Source organism: Athene noctua, chromosome Z, assembly GCF_965140245.1.
Source record: "Athene noctua chromosome Z, bAthNoc1.hap1.1, whole genome shotgun sequence".
Taxonomy (NCBI): domain Eukaryota; kingdom Metazoa; phylum Chordata; class Aves; order Strigiformes; family Strigidae; genus Athene; species Athene noctua.
In genome coordinates this window covers 34,918,872-34,938,138 of record NC_134077.1, presented here as the reverse complement: position 1 = coordinate 34,938,138, position 19,267 = coordinate 34,918,872, and the positions used below count along the sequence as shown (strand labels likewise).

The 19,267-nt window shown below is 38.5% G+C and overlaps 1 protein-coding gene across 1 annotated transcript in view; it reads left to right on the top strand.

The window, feature by feature from the left end:
- CAMK4 (calcium/calmodulin dependent protein kinase IV) overlaps window positions 1-19,267 on the top strand; it is a 226,028-nt gene that overhangs the window by 103,102 nt on the left and 103,659 nt on the right. The window contains exons 3-4 of the mRNA XM_074931666.1: window positions 17,582-17,644; window positions 18,262-18,344. Coding sequence (XP_074787767.1) covers window positions 17,582-17,644; window positions 18,262-18,344 — 146 coding nt within the window. The remainder of the gene's footprint in view (window positions 1-17,581; window positions 17,645-18,261; window positions 18,345-19,267) is intronic.

Genomic DNA, 19,267 nt, shown 5'->3' with positions numbered 1-19,267 from the left:
TGTGTCTGTGTGCCATGAGCTACTGTAGCTCTGTTCCAATTTGGAGACATAATTATTATCACAGAGACAAAACTAACTGTGTGTTACAGTGCTTCCACAGCAGGAGGCCTGATCTTTGCTCAGAGTATCTCAGTGTAAAAATAACCAAGTGTGGGCCAGATCATATACCAAAATGTTGATCAGCTTGTTTCCTGTTGGCTTTTTTTAAACAGTTAGAAAAAACAGATGGCAGTTCAATAGTGGGGGAAAAGTGATGGGAGAAGAAGAGAAGACCTTGTGACTAGATGATCTTCAAGGTCTTTTCCAACCTAGATGATTCTGTGATTCTGCTTTTGATTCAGCGTGCAATTTCTTCAGTTTCCTTTCTTAAATGCACATAAGGGAGCTCTGAAGAGCACAGGAAATTAAAAGACAAAGGAAGATGGTGAAAAAGCAAATAATCTTGATTTTTCCATTCAAACTGGCTGATTTTAAAGACTTCACCGAACAAGACTAACTCACTGAGGAAGAGTGTCTGTAGATACAGGGTAAGAGTGGTCCAGCTTGTTCTGGAAGTGGTAACAAGTGATGTGTGATTAGGAGTCTAGTGGCTGACTGGAAGCTCCAAAAATGTGAATGCTGATCACTACAGGACTCTAATTTGAAGTGAAGCATCAGAAATTATTACTTTTGTCCCATGGGAACAGCTCATATAAGAAATAAATTATCCTTTTGGGTTGAAGTTGTGTGCTAGAAACAGACTGAAATAAACATAAAATGCCTGTCAGTGTTTTTAAATTTAAATAATAAGATTAATTTTTGATTTTGCATGACTAATGCATTCTCATTTAAGAGCAAATAAAATTTTGGGCAAGACATGTCAGCCAATGCTGAGAATGCACGCTTGTGGAGAGATGTGAATTCTTAGGACATTCTATAATTAATATTTCTTCACCATTTAACTTAAAGATAGTATCCTTAGATCATTTACTCAGTTCTAGCTGGCTTTTTTTCTGATTGTTCATTAAGCCAACAAAGAGAAACAGGAGAAAACATGTTTACACAAATCTTTTTTTTGTCAATAAAATAATATTCTGGGAATATTTTATTTCACTTTAGATGTTTGATCATGTTTAACCATTAATTACAGTTTTATACCATTTCAAAAGGAGGAGAAAAATGCTCTTTTGCTGGTTCAAAACTACTGAAACAGAATTCTTCAGTTCCTTATTTTGGTTTTGTCAAATTCAGCCCAAGTTTAGGAGTAGTGTTGAATTCTTTAAGTTACACTTTTGGTGAATAAAAATTAGTTCAAATAACATTTCTGATTCTTACTCCTGAAGTGTCTGTCAAAGTGAGGAAACTGACAGGCAAATTAGGACCATAATTTCCAGAGCAGCTAAAAGACAACTGTTAGAAGGGATAAAGAGGTTCAAAGAAAAATTGCTGTATGTAATTGTGGGAAAAAACCTCTCAGATAATGTATAAGAAATTAAATTTGGAATTGCTCCTAACAGATACAAAAAGAAATATGTTTATAAAATATCTATGGGGCAGGTTAATAAACATGCTAAATTATTGCCTTTGATTTGCTCATCCAACCTTTATGCTCAGTTCCTGAGCATAACTGAAATGTAGGATTGCATTATATACTCAATATTTGATTTTTGCTGTGTTTAGCAGATCTTTTAAATTCCACACAGGTAGTAAATATAAAGGTTTGAATCATGTTATTTCTTTGTGAGGAAATCCATTTCATGAAGCAAGAAAGAAGCAAAGGCAGATCATGTAGCATGTCAGAAAAACTCATCAAATGAACAAAATACAATGATGAACTTCTACACTTGCAATTGCAAATATGAGCTTGCTTCGCTTTTTCGCCACACAATTTACCTCTGCTTTATGGCTTAAGAAAAATGAAGTATCTTTAGGATACACTTTACAAATATAATTGGTATTACCCTTAAAACAATAATTTAAAATTATGTGAGATTTACAACCAGTCATTCCTGGAACAGTTATTGCAAACAATATATAGCACATGATCACATTGGAAGAACACAGGATTCTTGAAAGGAGCAAACATATTTATGGGCTATTTATGAAATTAAACCTCTCATCTGCAGACCTTTGCCTCCTTTTGGTGTGTTCTGAGAAAGCTAGGCAGCATATGAACCAGGGCCAGCCTCCAGATTGTCTCATAGTCTGCACAGGTGAACGCCTTCCAAGAAATTAGATGCTCTTCTGCCTTAAATTTCCTACCTGAGTCTAGACAAGTTGCTTTAAAAGTAGTGAAGGGAACAGATTGCCCCTGTTCCATGGTTTCTAAATTAAGACACGAAATGCATGACTATGTTACAGGTCTACCAAGCACTAACAATTTTAACTGAAGTAATTTGAGAGCTGCCATTGCAATAAAGCAACACACTCTGGAAAGGGGAGCAGGATGCTGAGCTGGAGCCTGGATTCAGCCTGTGACATCGGTGAAAATATTTGTTTTGGTTTCAACTTTCTCACCCATAAAAATGAGATAATAGTTACTTGATTTGCTTGTCATTAATGCTTTGAAGGATAGTCTGGTTAATATTCCTAGGTTTTAATGGATAGGTACTGTCCCCTAAGAGTGATTATTATGAAATATTAGGCCCTCTGTGTTTCAGTCAATGAGGCATGCAAGTACAGAGACTATTTTGGAGAATTCTCATTTCATTTTTTTCATGTGTAGGCATCCTCCCTCACAGGGTTTGTGATGCTTAACTAATACTTTCTCAGCACTTTAATTAAAACCAGATTTTGTGAAGCAGAATTCTTCATGCAGACTTGCTGGTGTTCTAAATCAGACGAATGTTCAGGCACATGAACTCTTCATCAGATCAGAAACAGAGCAACAGTTTTCAGGCAACACATATGGTGGAAATAGTTGTTCTGGGATTAATCTACTCGTACTAATCAGTTAGACAGTTTGAGAACAACAAAGAGTTTATGTCTGTGGAGCAGAGAGGAGCATGAGCAAATGTAAAGGTAAGAGGCTTCTCTCCTGGGTAAGTGGGACTGGATATCCCTCTGAAGCAGATCGTAACAGTCTATAAAGGCATACATAAAAAGTCTCAATTGCATTCATGTTTGCATATATATATATGTGTATATATCTGCACACATTATATACACATATATACTATCATTTATTTACACACACTATAACATATACATATGTATTATAAAGTATACAGAGAGTATAGTTGGCTGGGTTTTTCATTTTGTGTTGCAGTGAATTGGTGGTATTAAGTGATAATGAAGAAGCTCATGCAAATACTTGATCTGTTTTCTTGGAGGAGTGCTGTTTTTGGTTAAGCCTTCCAATTGACTAAGAATACAAGTGCCACAGGGTTGGGTGGGGACTGTATATCACACTGGGAGATAGAATTAGTAAATAGGTATTTTACTGACTTTTGGAGAAAAATATGTATGTTTGTAGCTATAAAATGAAAGTTTGCGTTTGCCCCCATGTGGCCTTTGGGATTTACAATTTGAGTGCTTCCTGCCTCCATATGCCTGTTTCTCTATAGACTTTATAATGAGACATATATATCTCCTGTGTTGCAGTAATTGTCAGCACCCTTATTTGACTGATACCTGAGAACGATGAAGTTTAGCTGATATACCTGGTCCACAGAGAAAGCAAGAATCTGACATAATACAATTTGTATGAGGTGCTATGACAGTATTCTTTTTTCTTCAGATTACAAATGTTTGTAATATATTTACATATATATGTAAATTTAAGGTCAGTTTTCCTCACGAGTCTGGTATTCATTATCACATTGTATTAATGTGGATATTCTAATATTCAATTTTTCCAAAAAGAAAAAAGAATAGTGTTATATATAAGTCTACGTGAAAACAGTCAACTGCACATCAGTACTCACCATTAAAAAGGTCTATTTATGTCAGCTAGTTCACACATTCTCTTCTGTTATTCATTCACACATCCACACACCACACATGCCATCACTTGGTAATTATTGGGAAATGGTGATTCCTTAATTACCACTCCATCTGCAGTACCGCTATTATATATGTAGATTATTTTTCCTGGTTAGCTCGTTTTTTGTCATCCATATCATCATCTCATTCAAGTGCACTTCACACTGTTATGTTTCTTCTGAAAGATGAAAAAAAAAATTTCAGTCAAAATTATCTTCAATAAAGAATTAAGGCAGTAAGGCTTTGAGTTTTCCACTGCTTATATCCAGTTTTCCCTCATATGTATGAGGAATCTGGCTTCCAAAGGCTGACTCACTAAATTCCAAAAGAAAGGGATTTTAACTAAAAGATAAATCCATAAAAGGCATAGTGTCTAAAGAATAAGAAAGATAATTTTACATAAATCTCCTACAAAAGAACAGAAAACTGTTTTTTCTTGCAGTAAGATACTAATAGTTTTTTTGCTTTAGATGCTATGAAATCAGACACCAGTTAGTGAAGGTGGAAATTTTACTGAAAATCAGCTTTGTAATATGCTGATTTAGTCCTTGGAAAGAAAAAAGTGGGTTTTGTCTGTATTGACAGGACATCCTTCAGTAAAGGAAAAAATCCCATTCTACAACTGAAGAAAGCCTGTCCTACATACATGACGTTATTTAACATGTCATCTGCATTACAGCGTACTATGTTGTATCCCGTTGCAGTGCAGGTGATTTGTAAAATTGCTTAATATAGAACAGTATTTCTGTTCTATATTAACCTGTCACCATTTAGATTGAATTGCTGTGCTCCTCCTGACTAAGTCATACATTGGGTTCAGATTGTAAGAATAGAGATGTATATGTATTGTATCTCTTTTTTCCTTACTCCATTTAATTTATAGGTAATTAGCTAACACTAACTTCACAGGTTATTTTCCAGAAATACAAAGAACAGCTAATAAAAAAGGAAAACATGAAGCTCAACTCTTCATGCAGTTCAAGGAAGCTTAATCTACTGTATACGCTGCATTGTTGAACATGTAGTTCTGAGAAACTAAATAACAGCCCCTAGATGATTAATTCAGTAAAAACAAAACCAAACAAAAAAGACCCCCAAAAACCGAAACCAACCCCAAATGACACACGTTTAGCTTTGAATAACTTAACAGGAACTTCTGTGAAACAATATGAGCTGTACATTTTCTTCCATCCATGCACATTTTTCTTTCCAGCTTTCAGTGATTTGTCTTCTCCATGGCTTTAAGCAAGCCTAGAGGAGCTTTCTGTGCCTAGACTGCACATAAATGTGAAAAGGCAAATCAGAAAAGCGATGAAATATGTGGCTGTGTAAGGATATATTTAACCCCTAAAGCAAAGACACAACCCTGCAAAAGGACTGAGCGGAAGTGCAGAGGTAAATACTAGGCTATCCTGAGATTATAGTCCTCCTTCTCAGAAACCCTTCATTACTTACAGCCTGGTAAAGAAATGTGGAGACATCCTTTTGATGGAGCTGTACTGCAGGGAAGTCAAGGCTTCTGCATAGATGGTTGGTCAGTGAGGCTTGTGCTGAGGATCTCTGAAAGTCTTCTCCCTCTACATTTTAGGAAGCTGTTTTCAGGAGTGTGTGTTCCACATCACAGTTGTGACAGTTACTCATTTGCGGGGAGTGAGGTTGAGCTTGTTCTATGCTGTTGAGCAAGGTAGTAAGGGAAGACTGGCTTCATGCACAAAAAAATAAGGGAAGAGGGCAAAAAATAATAAACCATAGTGTTTTCTCTGGAGCTGGTGGTTCAGCTCTTGCAATAAAAGCATACAACTTAAAATATAGCATCCGGGGTTTATTCCTCTGGCCTGAAGCTGAGTTCTCTGTAGTAACTCAAACAAATCTAACAGGTCTATAAGAGAGAGGATTTATTTTACCGAGAGCTCCATAATCAGCATGTACTCACTTGAGAAACTGGTTACACTGGAGTATTTCAAGAGAAAATATATTTTCTTTGGCTGAGGGGTGTTTTGTCTTAATGTCTTTTAAGAGAAAGACTGACCACATGTAGGGAGGAATGGAAAAGTAAAGGTGGAAATTAGCACAGCATCTGTGTAAGCAGCACAACCTGTGGGTTCTGGTTACAGAAGCTTCTTTGAGAAATCATGAAGCCAGCATCTGATCTCCATGAAATATACCACCTGGTCATAGCATCTTTTAAAACTGGAACTAAGGTTCAGCACAGTTTTCTAAGCCAAATATTGTGACAGTTGATGCTGCAGGACTCATGTGTATGGATGAGGATCATCCCAAATTTTTGCCACACTAAACTTGCTCTCTGCTCAAAACACTTAAGAAAGGCTTCCTTAAGAGGAAAAAAAAAAGGCAAACCAAAAAACGCAAACCCTGAATAAATAATAAAAAAAACTCTAATAACATGTTTTCCTACAAATGTAAAAAGCCTGCCCCACTTCCATTGTTATTCCTCCCCTTCATTTTAAGCAGCCTTCGAATACTGATGTTTGTTTCCAAGAAGCAGATGTTTGAAACTCCAACTGGGCATGTTTTCAGTAGATATAGTTAAAACCAGCTGGAAACATTTCTATAAGTAATAAGAAATACCATAAATGAGATGGTTTGTTTTGTATTTCAGTCCTGTGGTATTCAAGTCACTTTCATTGACAATTTTTTTGAGAGAATTCTGATTTCAAATGTATTTTAGAATTGCAAAGATAACACAATATGCTAACTTCCGAGGACCTCTAAGCAGTACTCTCAGGAAGATCAGCCTGCATAAGTTTAGATTTTGTCTGCAAGATATGTAACACTCATACAGGTTTTAGCTTTTTATACACTGATAAAAGAGTAGTGCTACAAGAAGAAATACCGTGATAATAATTGTAGGTATCTGGACTGAGTGTCAAACATAGTAGGTATAGGATTTGAATGTAAAAATACAAGAAAATAAAAAGTCAAAAGAACCCTGTCACATGGCTTTCAAGAATTTGTGGGAAAAGTCCTAATTCCTGCAGATGAGAGTCCTAATTTCTACAAATGAGAAGCCAAAAGTCTGGGAAAATTATTAATTTCACCATTATACCTAATCTCAGTTACTGGTTTTGGGCCATTACTGTGTTTCAACTACAACACCACAGTGAGAAAACACGTCAGTATTTCCATGTTCTATGGATGAAGAGCACATGAGGTATTGAGGCTAGGAGCTAGATTTGTGAAGTATATGTATATGTATACAGGAAATTAGTACCACAGTTCATAAAACATCAATAACTACCTCCTGTATGCTTTACTTCACAGGTAAAATCTACCTTCTCCTCTCCAGGCTAAACAGATCTCTCAGTCGCTTCTCATAGGAGGGACACTCCAGTCTCTTCATCATCTTGGTGGCCCTTCATTGGACTGTCTCCAGTATATCCTTATCTCTCTTGTACTGGGGACCCCAGAACTGCATGCAGTAGACCAGGTGTGTCCTCACTAGTGCTGAGTAGAGAAGGATCACCTCCCCTGATCTGGTGACAACACTTCTAATGTAGGCCAGGATACCATTGGCCTTCTCTGCCACAAGAGCACGTTGCTGACTCATATTCAACTTGGTGTCCACTGGGATGCCAAGGTCCTTTTCTGCCAAGCTGCCTTCCAGTTGGGCAGCCCCCCATGTGTACTGTACGTTGTTCATCCCTAGGTGCAAGGACTTTGCACTTCCCCTTGTTGAACTGCATGAGGTTTCTGTCAGTCCATTTCACCAGCCTGTCCCAGTCCTTCTGGATGTCAGCATGAGCCTCTGATATATCAGCCCTTCTTCCCCATTTGGTGTAATCAGCAAATTTTCTGAGGATGCACTCTGTGTTATCATTCAGATTGTTAATGAAGATGTTAAACAGGATTGGGCTCAGTATTGACCCCTGGGGTCATCACTAGTTACTGACATTCAATTAGAATTCATGCCACCCATCATGGCCCTCTGGGACTGGTCGTTTAGCCACCTTACTGTCTGCTTGTCCAGCCCATACTTCAACAGTTTGTCTATGGGGATCTTATTGGAGACAATGTCTAAGGCCATACTGAAGTCCAGCTAGACAATGTCCACAGCTCTCCCCTCATCTATGAAGCCAGTCATTTCATTGTAGAAGTTTCTCAAGTTGGTCAAACATGGCTTGCCCTTGGTGAATACTCCTGATGACTGACTTGTCCTTTGTGTGCCTGGAAGTGTTTTCCAGGATTATCTGCTTGGTCACCTTCACAGGGATTGAGGTGAAGCTGACTGACTGGCCTGTAATTCCCTGGGTGCCTTTTCTTCCCTTTCTCGGAGACATGAGTGACATTTGCATTCCTCCAGTCTTTGGGCACTTTTCCCAGTCATCATGATCTGTCAAAGATTATTGAGAGTGTCCTTGCAATGACATCTGCCAGCTCCCTCAGCACTCATGACTGCATCCCATCAGGGCTCATGGATTTAATGTAAGCTTAATTAGCTTAAGTCTTCCCTGACCTGATCTTCTTCCACCAAGGGTACATCTTCCTTGCTCCAGCCTTTCCCCTTGGTCTCTGGAGCCTGGGATTCCTGAAGGCTGGGCTTGCCAGTAAGGACTGAGTTGAAGAAGGCATTCAGCGTTTTCCATGCCTTGCATCAGCAGGTCCTCTGCCTCATTCAGCAGCAGGCCCTAACCTTGCTTTTGTCACTTGTCTAATTATACAAGACCTTCTTCTTGCCTTTGACATCCCTTTCCAAGTTCAATTCCATTTGGGCTTTAGCTTTCCTAACTTCATCCCTGGATGCTTGGACAATGTTCCTGTATTCCTTTCAGGTTACCCTTCCATGCTCTGTATGCTTTGTGTTTGAATTTGGCCAGAAGCTTGTTGTTTATCCTCACAGACCTCCTGAAATTTTTTACATTACTCGCTGAGATGGTTTACTCTTGAGATTGGAGGACGCGATCCTTGAATATTAACCAGCTTTCTTGAACCCTACCTTCCTTCTAGGACCTATCCCATGGGATTTTTCTAAGGAGAACTTTTCTATGAAGAGGCCAAATCTGCTCTTCTGAAGTCCAGGGTTGTGATCTTGCTTTTCACTGTCCTCCCTGCCCTCAGGATCCTGAACTCTACCACCTCATGGTTACTGCCTTTGATCTTCACATCCCAGAACAATCCTTCCTTGCTGGTAAGTATGAGGTCCAGCAAAGCATCTGTTCTTACTGGCTCCTCTGTCACTTGGATCGGGAAGTTGTTATCAGTGTGCTGCAAGTACCTCTTGGATTGCTTGTGTCCTGCTGTGTTCTCCTTCCAGCAGATATCAGAGTAGTTGAAGTTCCCCATGAGGACCAGGGTCTGCAAATGTGAGGCTGCTGCTATCTGTCTGTAGAGGGCCTAATCCGCTTGTTCTTCCTGGTCAGGCAGCCTATGGCAGACACACTATAATATCACTATAACTTGTGTGTTATGTCACCTAAGAACTTGTGTGTTTTAAGCCAGGTCTTCTTCCTCCCATGTAGTGGATATGTGAAATGTATTCAAACTGAGACAGCTTTATTAGCACTGAGCTTCGTACAGAGCTTGTTCATCCCAAAGTTTATGATAGCATTATCAGAGTATTGCGATTGTAAGAAGGACCTCAAAAAATTTAGGTTGAAGGTCACAGTTTCTCATCACTGGGTAGCTAGAGCTCACCAAAAGATGAACTAGATTTTGCCTGCAGAAATATGAGAACCTATGGGGTCTTCAGGGATTTATTGCAGGTTTATTTCTTTTAAGTAACAAAATTGCACCCTAAATCACACCTTATACATTAGAGGTGTTTTTTAGGTTCTGATTCTGTGTGATTTGTCACATCTGCATGTGATTTCATTGCCCAGAAAGGGAGACATAGGAGAGTCTCCTGAAATTAAAATATTCACTGGTTCAAGTTCACATAGCTTACAATTGCCTCCTTTCAGCATCTCCTTCATTTTCTTCTAAATTATATGAAGTGTCAGGGAACAGAGGATCGAATGTGGAAGGCACTCTGAGGGTCTTGTGTCCAGAATTCACAGGTGGAAGCCACTGTATGTTCCTGCTGCGCTCAGCCTGCTCAGTCACTTGTCCTTTTTTTTCAGCACAGCTCATAGATCCTGACAGAGAAGTCAAGTTAATGTGCTGTCATTAACGTAGTTGAGACATCCTCCATAGGGATTGGAGTGATGTAGGGACAAAAACAGTCTTGTAAATTCTAACATTATTTGTTGAGACATAGTGCTAACAAGAATCTCAGCTCACAGTTTCTAATCTATGAAGTGAGCTTGCTAGATCATTTATAAGACCTTGCTTTCACATGTCTGCCTACCTCTCTTAACCATCTCACCATCTCTACATGCTTGTCTGTATTCTCCTCCAACTATATCAAATATTTTACATTTTCAGTCCCTGAAAATTTTTGACAAGGGATTCCTTCCCTGCTTTCCTTTAAGGATCTACTGGTTTTCTGTGTTACTCAGATTATAAAGTATATAAATGGTAAATTTTAAGCAGTTTTGGGGCATGGGGTCATTTATATGGTTCCCGTAAGTGTAGAGTTACAAGTTCTATATAATGTCAAACAACACTGAAGTAACTTCAGGACCCCTCATTATCAGTGTTTGGGGCTGACCTACCAGAAGAATTATCTATCATCAGGAGATTACAAGTCTCCTAGTACAGGTGTCATTTAAGCTGTTGGTCCAGAGATTCAGGGTCGTTCATCAGAGAAGACATGCAAGACTTAATGTGCACCTGACATTGTCATGATTTCATCCCATCTGAAATATTTTGAACTAAATAGTCTCATTTGATCATCAGACACACAACTATGCCTTCCCCAATCATCATTTATGTTATTGCTTACAAAATGGAGGGACATAGCATGTAGATTGTCGTGGTTTAACCCCAGCCAGCAGCTCAGCCCCACACAGCCACTTGCTCACTTCCCTCAGGGGGAGTGGGGAGAGAATTGGAAGGGTAACAGTGAGAAAACTTGTAGGCTGGAATAAAGGCGGTTGAATAAGTAAATGCACAAGTGACCTAAATAATGAATTCATTCACTCCTTCCTATCAGCAGACATCTCCAGGAAAGTAGGGCTCCATCACACATAACAGTTACTTAGGAAGACAAACACCATCACTCCGAACATACCCTCTTGCTCCTTCTTCCACCAGCTTTTATGTTACATTGTATGGGATATCGCTGTGGTTGGTTGGGGTCAGCTGTCCCAGCTGTGTCCCCTCCCAACTTCTTGTGCACCCCTGGCCTGGGGCAGTGTGAGAAGCAGAATAGGCCCTGATGCTGCATAATCACTGCTCAGCCATAGCTAACACATCCCTGTGTTATCAACGATGTTTTCACCACCAATACAAAACATAGGCCCTTACAAGTTATTATTAGAAAAATTAACTCTATACTAGCCAAAACTGATACATTGATGATAAGGAATAATTTTATATCTGTGGTGGAGATTACGATATTAATGGTATCCCCAATGCATCAAATCTACATTGGATAACAGTGAGGTTCACATGGATCTGTAACTGTGAGTTGATTCAGAGAAGGATGGGTACACTAGCTTACTATTTATGTGCAATTTCTTAAATTGCAGCAGGCTTAAATTGAACTTGGCTAATAATATAAGTAGACATAACATATTCCAGGCCTTTATTGTGCAGCTGGGGACTCCTTAGAAATTTCAGTAGCTTTAAGATAAAATGTTATACAGGATGATAGGACATGTCCTATCACCTAATAGCTCTCAATTTCTAAGGGACTACTCGATTAATAAGTTTTCACTGAGAAGAGAGGAGAATTTTTGATTCACTTGTATAAACTGAAAGCCAGAATGGGCAAGAAAATGGGAAGTACAATTTTCTAAATAATCCTATAAAAGTGACTATTTTGAACTAAAAAGAAGTACTTTTGATTTACACATTGTTCTTGTTTCTTAAAAGTGTTCTCCTCCACCTGGCTTTGGGAACAGTAGCAACAGCAGTATCACACTATAAATAGTGAACAGCTGAAATGAGCAGTTCATGAATACCTAATAGCCTGAAATTTGTTTGCATAAACCGTTCAACAATTATCAAACATATTTGCAGAAATCTGTGTATAAATGAGTCAGGAGTGTAAATAACAACTACATTAGTCAGATAGTTAGACCATAGCATATAATAAGGCCTTTTCTAATTAACATATAACTTGTTTTGAACTCAGACATAAAATGTATTATTGCAAATGACCAGTGTTGTGCAAGATTTAAGTGCCTTTGGACCCATCCCTCACGCTTTAGTGATGAGACCAAGTTAATATGGGTGAGCAGAAGAACCCGTTCACAAAGGCTTGTGTGTCTTTGGGGAATATTACCTGCATCTGATCAGCTTTACCATTGAAACTGTATATTGCAAGAGATATGTCAGCATGTGCTTTACTGTGCTGAAGTCTATACAATCCCACAAATCATCTCTACCAATCTGATGGTTTTCTTGCAAATGTACTGTGCTTTTTGAGAAATGAAAGTGTTGCTTCTTTGATGGAACAATTTACATTTAAGCACTGTAAGTACTTTAAGTACTGTATGCAGACAGTGCATTTCTCTTTCATTTTTTAAAAGCATATGCTTGTACAAGCCCAGCTAATCTGTATTTGCAGCGAGGAGGTTTGCATGTACAAGCAGTTTTAGGCACCTAACAGGACAAATGCAAGCACATTGATGTAACTTGCAGAGGTTCCATGCAAGTGTGTTCAGTCTGAAGAATATGCATCAATTGAAGGATTATAACTGCAAATTGGAAATGTGGACATGTGCACAGGAAATAGTTGTTCTAATAATGAACAGTCTGTTTTCTTTGCATTAATAATACAGTTTACTTATGGAGGCTGAAAATAAAAATTCTCAGTAACCTACTGACTGAAAACTCCCTGCTGATTTATGGAAGATACTGCAGGGTTGTGCAATTAACTCTGTGCTTTATTGTATTGTTATGTTCTTCAGGGATGTCATGTTCAGTTTGAATGAAGATAGAGCCAGAATTGTCTACCAAGCTCAAAATACAAAAATATTATTTTGAACTTTTTTTTTTTTTTAAGATAATATTAATCCATTAGGAGTACAAATGTTGCTCCCATACAAAGAGAGAGCTGCTGACCTTTCTGAGAAGGTCAAGCAGTGTCCCAGCAAGAACAGTCCCTAAAACATAGAAGGAGTTCTTTACTTAAGAAGCTCTTACTTTCATTCAAAAAAAAAGGTCACACAAAGAATCGAATCACCTGAAGCAGGTGTTAAATAAATGCCCTAGTTGGAACGAAGAAGTATCCTTTCATTAAGAAGGGTCAGCTTTTTTAAATTCTGCTTTTATGCACTGTTGACTGCCATGCTGGTTACTGAATTACACCAGAGTAACTCAGAGAGACTGGGTCACACATAAAGCATCTATTTTCATTTGTTCTGGGATTTCTCTGTCATACCACGTTTTTGTATGACCCAAGATTCTTTATCACTTATGGTGAAGACTGATATCCTATCTTGCTTTGATACATAGACCAGCATGATTTCAGCAGTACTATTCAGCTTTGATACAGATGAAAAAACACATTCAGAAGTCTTATTTAGAGTGTTTTCATCTTAAAGTCTTGACTTGAAAGACTTTCTGAGAAGATATTCTATGTATAAACTGGGCAGAAACTGGAATTTCTGTTACTCAGGACACTCTAAAATTAGAAAGCAAAACCTAAAACTGTATATACAATATGTACTTTGAATCTCCTTCTTGTGAAGAATTATTTAAAATGAAACTTTAAATGAATTTATTTTTTTCTTGAAACCTTTCAAGAGAATCAGGGTAACCCAGCAGCCCTCTGTGTAGCTGTAATATTTAGGAACAGACCTTTTAGACCACCAGAGAATTTGCAGCTCTGCTTGTGGGTAGTCTATGTATAGGTTTTAATATTTCAGCTTAACTGTGAGAAGACAAAATAATGGCAAAGTTATAAATGGTAATTAGCAACTGAGTCCATACAGAAGGAGTTAGGCTCCAGAGCAGTTTAGCTGGGATGAACATAAAAATTGTTACTTGGAAGCACTTCTCATGGAGTGTGGTGGAAAGTCAGTGATTTGCAACATGTTCACAGTAAGTGCGGAGAAATACATGCTCAGAGCCTGACTTGCTGGTTTGATAAGGCATTCATTGCTCAAATTAGAGGTGTTCATGTGAGTCAATAAGTGGGCGATTAAATAAGGAGCTATGCAGAACTGGGGTGAACAGACTCCCTGAGGTGGACAGTGCTGTGAAGCTCCTCGAGAGCCATATGCATTGACTGCTTCACTATTTGCCTGGGCACAGCGCTGTCACCCAACCTGCATGGTGATCATACTTGGCCAGATATACCCCTCCTTGTTCAGAGCACCCTGGGGAAGGAGAGCAGCAGAGACAGGACTTGCAGCATGAGGAATGTGCTCTGCTTGCTCTCTACTAAATTGGAGGGCTATGTGCATCTGTTGGCCACCTGTTTTCAGGATGGCATACATAATGCAAGGCAGCAGCTGGATTAATCTGTTTACAGTGACAGTTCATTTTATCTTGTTTCATTTAATCTGGATAGGAGCAACAGTTTTACATCTCAGAGGTTTGTAGCATCAATCCATCTCACTGTCTCAGGGCATGGAAACATGGAAGAATCTCAGCTTTCATTAGGGAATTTTCCAGACCTTTCCATTGTCAAAATAGTCTGAAATTTATAAATCAGAAATAGACTGATTGTAGACCTATTGCTACTTCACTGCATAACGAGTATCAAATTTCAAAGACAAGGTGTTTGCAGACATGCAACTATTAAAATAGATAAATGCCTAATTCTAGAGAAGTGAAATAACTGGAGAGATAAGATACCGAGGAGTAACCTAGGAATAATTACCTTTTTAATGTAAAAGTTTTAATATAAATCAAGGAGGTGGATAATTTCATTCATCCACATTTGCAGATCGTGTCCTAACTTCCTGGGCCTTGGTTGTGTGAAGTACTCTGTTAATGCCATTAATCCTTTGTCTGTCTGTCTGTAAACAGGACATAAGATTGTAGTTTTGAGTGCACACAACATGCTAACATTTGTGTGGTGATGTCAGGTAACACAGCAAAGCCATGTGTCCAGCTGCAGTACACATAGATGTTTCAGTTTAGCACACTGGGTTCTGGGACTGCCTCTGGCTCCCAGGTTCAGGTCCCTCTATCTTCACTGCTGCAGGTACTTTATCTGGTTAGATTAAAGCCAACATGCAGATACTTACCTGTGCTACAGTCACAGCTCCTGTTTGCTTAAAGTATACTGTTGAGCACTGCAAGCCACAGCGCAAGTCAAGACTGCATTTCACCTACAAGCAGTTCTTGCAGATATGCTGCATTTTAGCGCTTCATGTGAATGTCTCCACAGGTAAGCCATGGAATCATATAGATGTGGAGTTTAATAATTACTAGCAACTTTGAAATTTTTTTGGTCTATGGGCAGTGACACCTTTATACCTAGGGTCAATGGTGAAGAACTAATAAATAACCATTTCAGGATTACCTGGCAAATGACTTCTCAAACTGATGCAGATGTACTAGAGCAGAATGCTGCTTCATAGGCCTATCACAGCAAATGCCTCTTGATTGCTTGCAATTTAAAGTTTGCAAACAGAAAATACAGCTCAGTAAAATCACACCAGTGTTAGATCAACCAACCAGTCATTTGCACAACCTGGTACAGAATTAGTTTAAGTGTAGGTGGACTCACCTATGGTTGCAGAGTAAATGTCTAAGAAAGCAAGGACCTGAAACTGAGTCTCAGTTCACTTTTTCACTTAATTTGTTGCCACCCACAAGATGAGGGGAGGGCTTCTATTGTTCCTCAGTTGTAACTACTCAGTGTCAAAAGGAAGCATCTTTAGAGTTTAGACAGCCTCTTCCATGCTTGTTGCCAGGCATGTTTGATCCACAAACATTTTCAGAACTGCAGAGAATAAACTGTAGGTTGTTCAATTTGTAGTGGTGGTTTTGGATAAGGTAAATTGCTCAGTCTAAACAGCTCTCCTGGGGAAATGACTGTCCATGCAATATTGTACATTAATTTTTCTGATCCTAAGGTGCAAAACATATGAAAACAGTCCAGAAATGTATTGCTCTCTGGATCATCAAGAGCCTCTTGCTACCCAGCACTAGGCTTTGGAGCCCCTATTTGCACTCACAAAAGTAACCCAGAGTTGAATAACATCACTGATGCCAAGGGAATGTTGAAACAGAGTAAGACCACAGTCTGGTGCTTACAGCATTTTATGAAACTGCACAGGATACCATTCTTCAAATCTGCTGCTCAGTATTTATGTAGCAGGCAAGAGCAAAGAAACACTTGTGTTCGGAGTAGAAAGCAATGAAGTTCAGAAAGGCTGTAATGGTCACAGGCATAAAGGGTCCTGTGTTTGATCCTAGAGCAGGTTTACCTGTGAATATTTAGTTATTGACCATGATTTTTATCTCCAATTAGGTGTTCGGATAACAGAATATTTCATTCCTCTTTGATTTTTGTTTTCTGCTGCTTCTCACATGCACTAAATCTGCCCAAAGATGTGGGTTTTTTTTTTTTTCATTCTTTCATTTTGCTTTCTGGCAGAGCCACTAAAAGAGGTTAAATGCCAATGGGTTTCAAGAAATCCCTAAGGGCTCTAGTTCTCCACTCGTTTACTCCACTGTCAGAGCACTGTGGCATTACTAACCTGAAATCGTTCCTAATTGACACAAGGGGAGAATCAAATTCTGCCTATCATGTAGTTCTGAATGTGACTGATACTTGAATTTTGTTGTTGCTGGAAAAAAAAAATACTGAGAAGTATATCTTTTCTTCAAGTGATTAAACAACGGTTTGTTTTTTAAGCGTGTGTCTTCCACACTAAGAATTTGAAGGTAGTTTTATGTCCCTTTTAAAGGTTATGTATTATGACTGTTCATTTCCCATATGATGTAAAAAAACAAACTCAAACCCAAAACTTGTGTTTGATGAAAGCCTCCACTAAAAAAGTCCACACAACTACCCCTCAAAATGTTCTGCTTGGCATCATCTGTGTCATCAGTGTGGATGCGACTTAACTTGCTGATTATCATTCATTTTGTAAGTCCTGAGATGAAAACTGCCATAGAAAAAAAAACTTTTATAATTGTCATCAGGGTAGGATTTCTCTAGGTTCTGTGAGAATATTTGCAAACCAGATAGACAGTTTCTTGATAAATGTATTAATTACCTTAGCAACATAAAAGCTTGCATAATTTGCTTATGAGCATTTTCCTTCCTTGCTTGCTTAAACATTCAAGTTCTGGGAGATCTGCAGTTGTCTTTCCTGAGTCAAATACTCCCTAAGTCTGCATTGCCTGTGAGAAATAACCAGTATGTCCCCCAACAGGACATAGGTTGTGTCTGAATTGTTAAAGACTGCAATTTGGGAAGGTAAGGGCTAATCCTTACAGTTGTTTGACTTGTGTGTCTCACATCAGCTTATTCTCCTAGGAGATCTAGAAATGCTGTTCACACATATTTTCCTGTAATGCATTTAGAAGTTTCTATGGTGAACATAAAAATAAATTTTTCACTTTTCCCCTCCCCCCTTTTAACCAGGTAGACAAGAAAATTGTCCGCACAGAAATTGGAGTTCTTCTTCGCCTTTCACATCCAAACATTGTAAGTTTAGCTTTGTACTTCAACTCCATGTTTGTTTCTTTGGGTTTTTTTTTTTTAATTCTTTCTGTTCCTGAGGGATGATTGTTGTAGTTCACCAGTACAGACTTGGGAGAGTTCTGAATAAAGCTTTGGGTTTTCCTCAAAAGTGCATTAGCAGTTTGTTGTGGAAGACTGTTGAATTATACTTACACTTTAGAATAAATTATTGATGCTCTGAGAGATTTGAGTGAGAAACTTGTATAGTTCTATAAATGAAAGGGGAAGTTGGTGTTGTCAGTCCTTGAAGGTGGCGAAGGTCATTCATTTACTCGGAAAGACTGGCAGACAGGTGTTCATAAGCACAAACAAAAGCAACATCTTAAACTCCTGTGTTGGATAGAGGTTGCTGAGATATAACAAAAAAGGGAATCCAAAGAGGATAAAGCTAGCAACAAAAAGGGGAGTGGGAGAGAACATGCATAATAATTTGTTCAACTGCAAGGTAAATGTTGCACCAGCTTCAATTGGTACCATCCTCTGCTTTATTGACTGTGGCCTGTTTCCTGCTGTTGGCTCTGTGCTATACTCAACAAGAAGAGAAGTAAGCAAAGTGAATCCTTTTTGTTATCTTTTACCAGATAAAGCTGAAGGAGATATTTGAGACACCTACAGAAATCAGTCTTGTTCTGGAATTGGTCACAGGTGGAGAACTATTTGACAGGTAAGTTACCTGTATGCAGCTCACTCAGTACCTTCCCCAGGGGTGTTACAGTCCAGATTTCTTCTCTGCACATAATACTGTGTTAGTAATTACTAGAATTATTTCATCAGCATGTGGTTTATTCACATGAGTAAACAGCTGAAGAAATTGCCTTAAAAATGTGTTTGGAAATGTGATTATCAGGAGATTTTTCTGGAAATTATGTGTGAGTTGGAAATTAAGGAAATTGTCAGTAAATTCTAGAGAACACACACTACTGAAGGAAGGTGCTCAGGAGGTGCATACCATCAGAGTGTGCTAAAGCAGACAAAAAGCAGGAAAAACTGATAAAATTACATTGACAAGTCATCATAAAATATGGTGGGTGACAGGCAGTCTGCCAGGAAGATAGTGTTATATCAGGTAAAAATTTGGTAAGCAGCATAGCAAGAAAGAAATTCTCTTTGGTATTCATTGTATTTGTAAAACCTCTGGTTTTGTTACAAAAGTTCTGCAAGACAGCTATTGAGTTCTGAAGGTATTGCTCATAAAGCTGTACATGCCTGTGATGTAGGTGGATATTCATAAAGCAAAATAATTCTGTAATAGTGTTGGGGTGATATTTTACTGGGAGGGGGTTGGGTTTCTTAGAGCAAGAGAAAATACGAAAAGCATTTGATACTGGCTTAAGTAAATAATTTATTTCACTGTCACTGATGACTTCCAGCTCATGTAAAGGCAGGTTGCTTGATCTTCCTTCTTCTGTAATTAACGTTTAGTATTTTAGAGGACTGTTACAGAAATATGCATCAAAGACAGTCTGAAAGTATCTTTGACTTGAGAAAACAAAAGCATACATTTATGTGCCATGGTCACAGAATCACAGAATCACCTTGAAGATCATCCAGTCCAACCATTGACCTAACACTGACAGTTCCCAACCA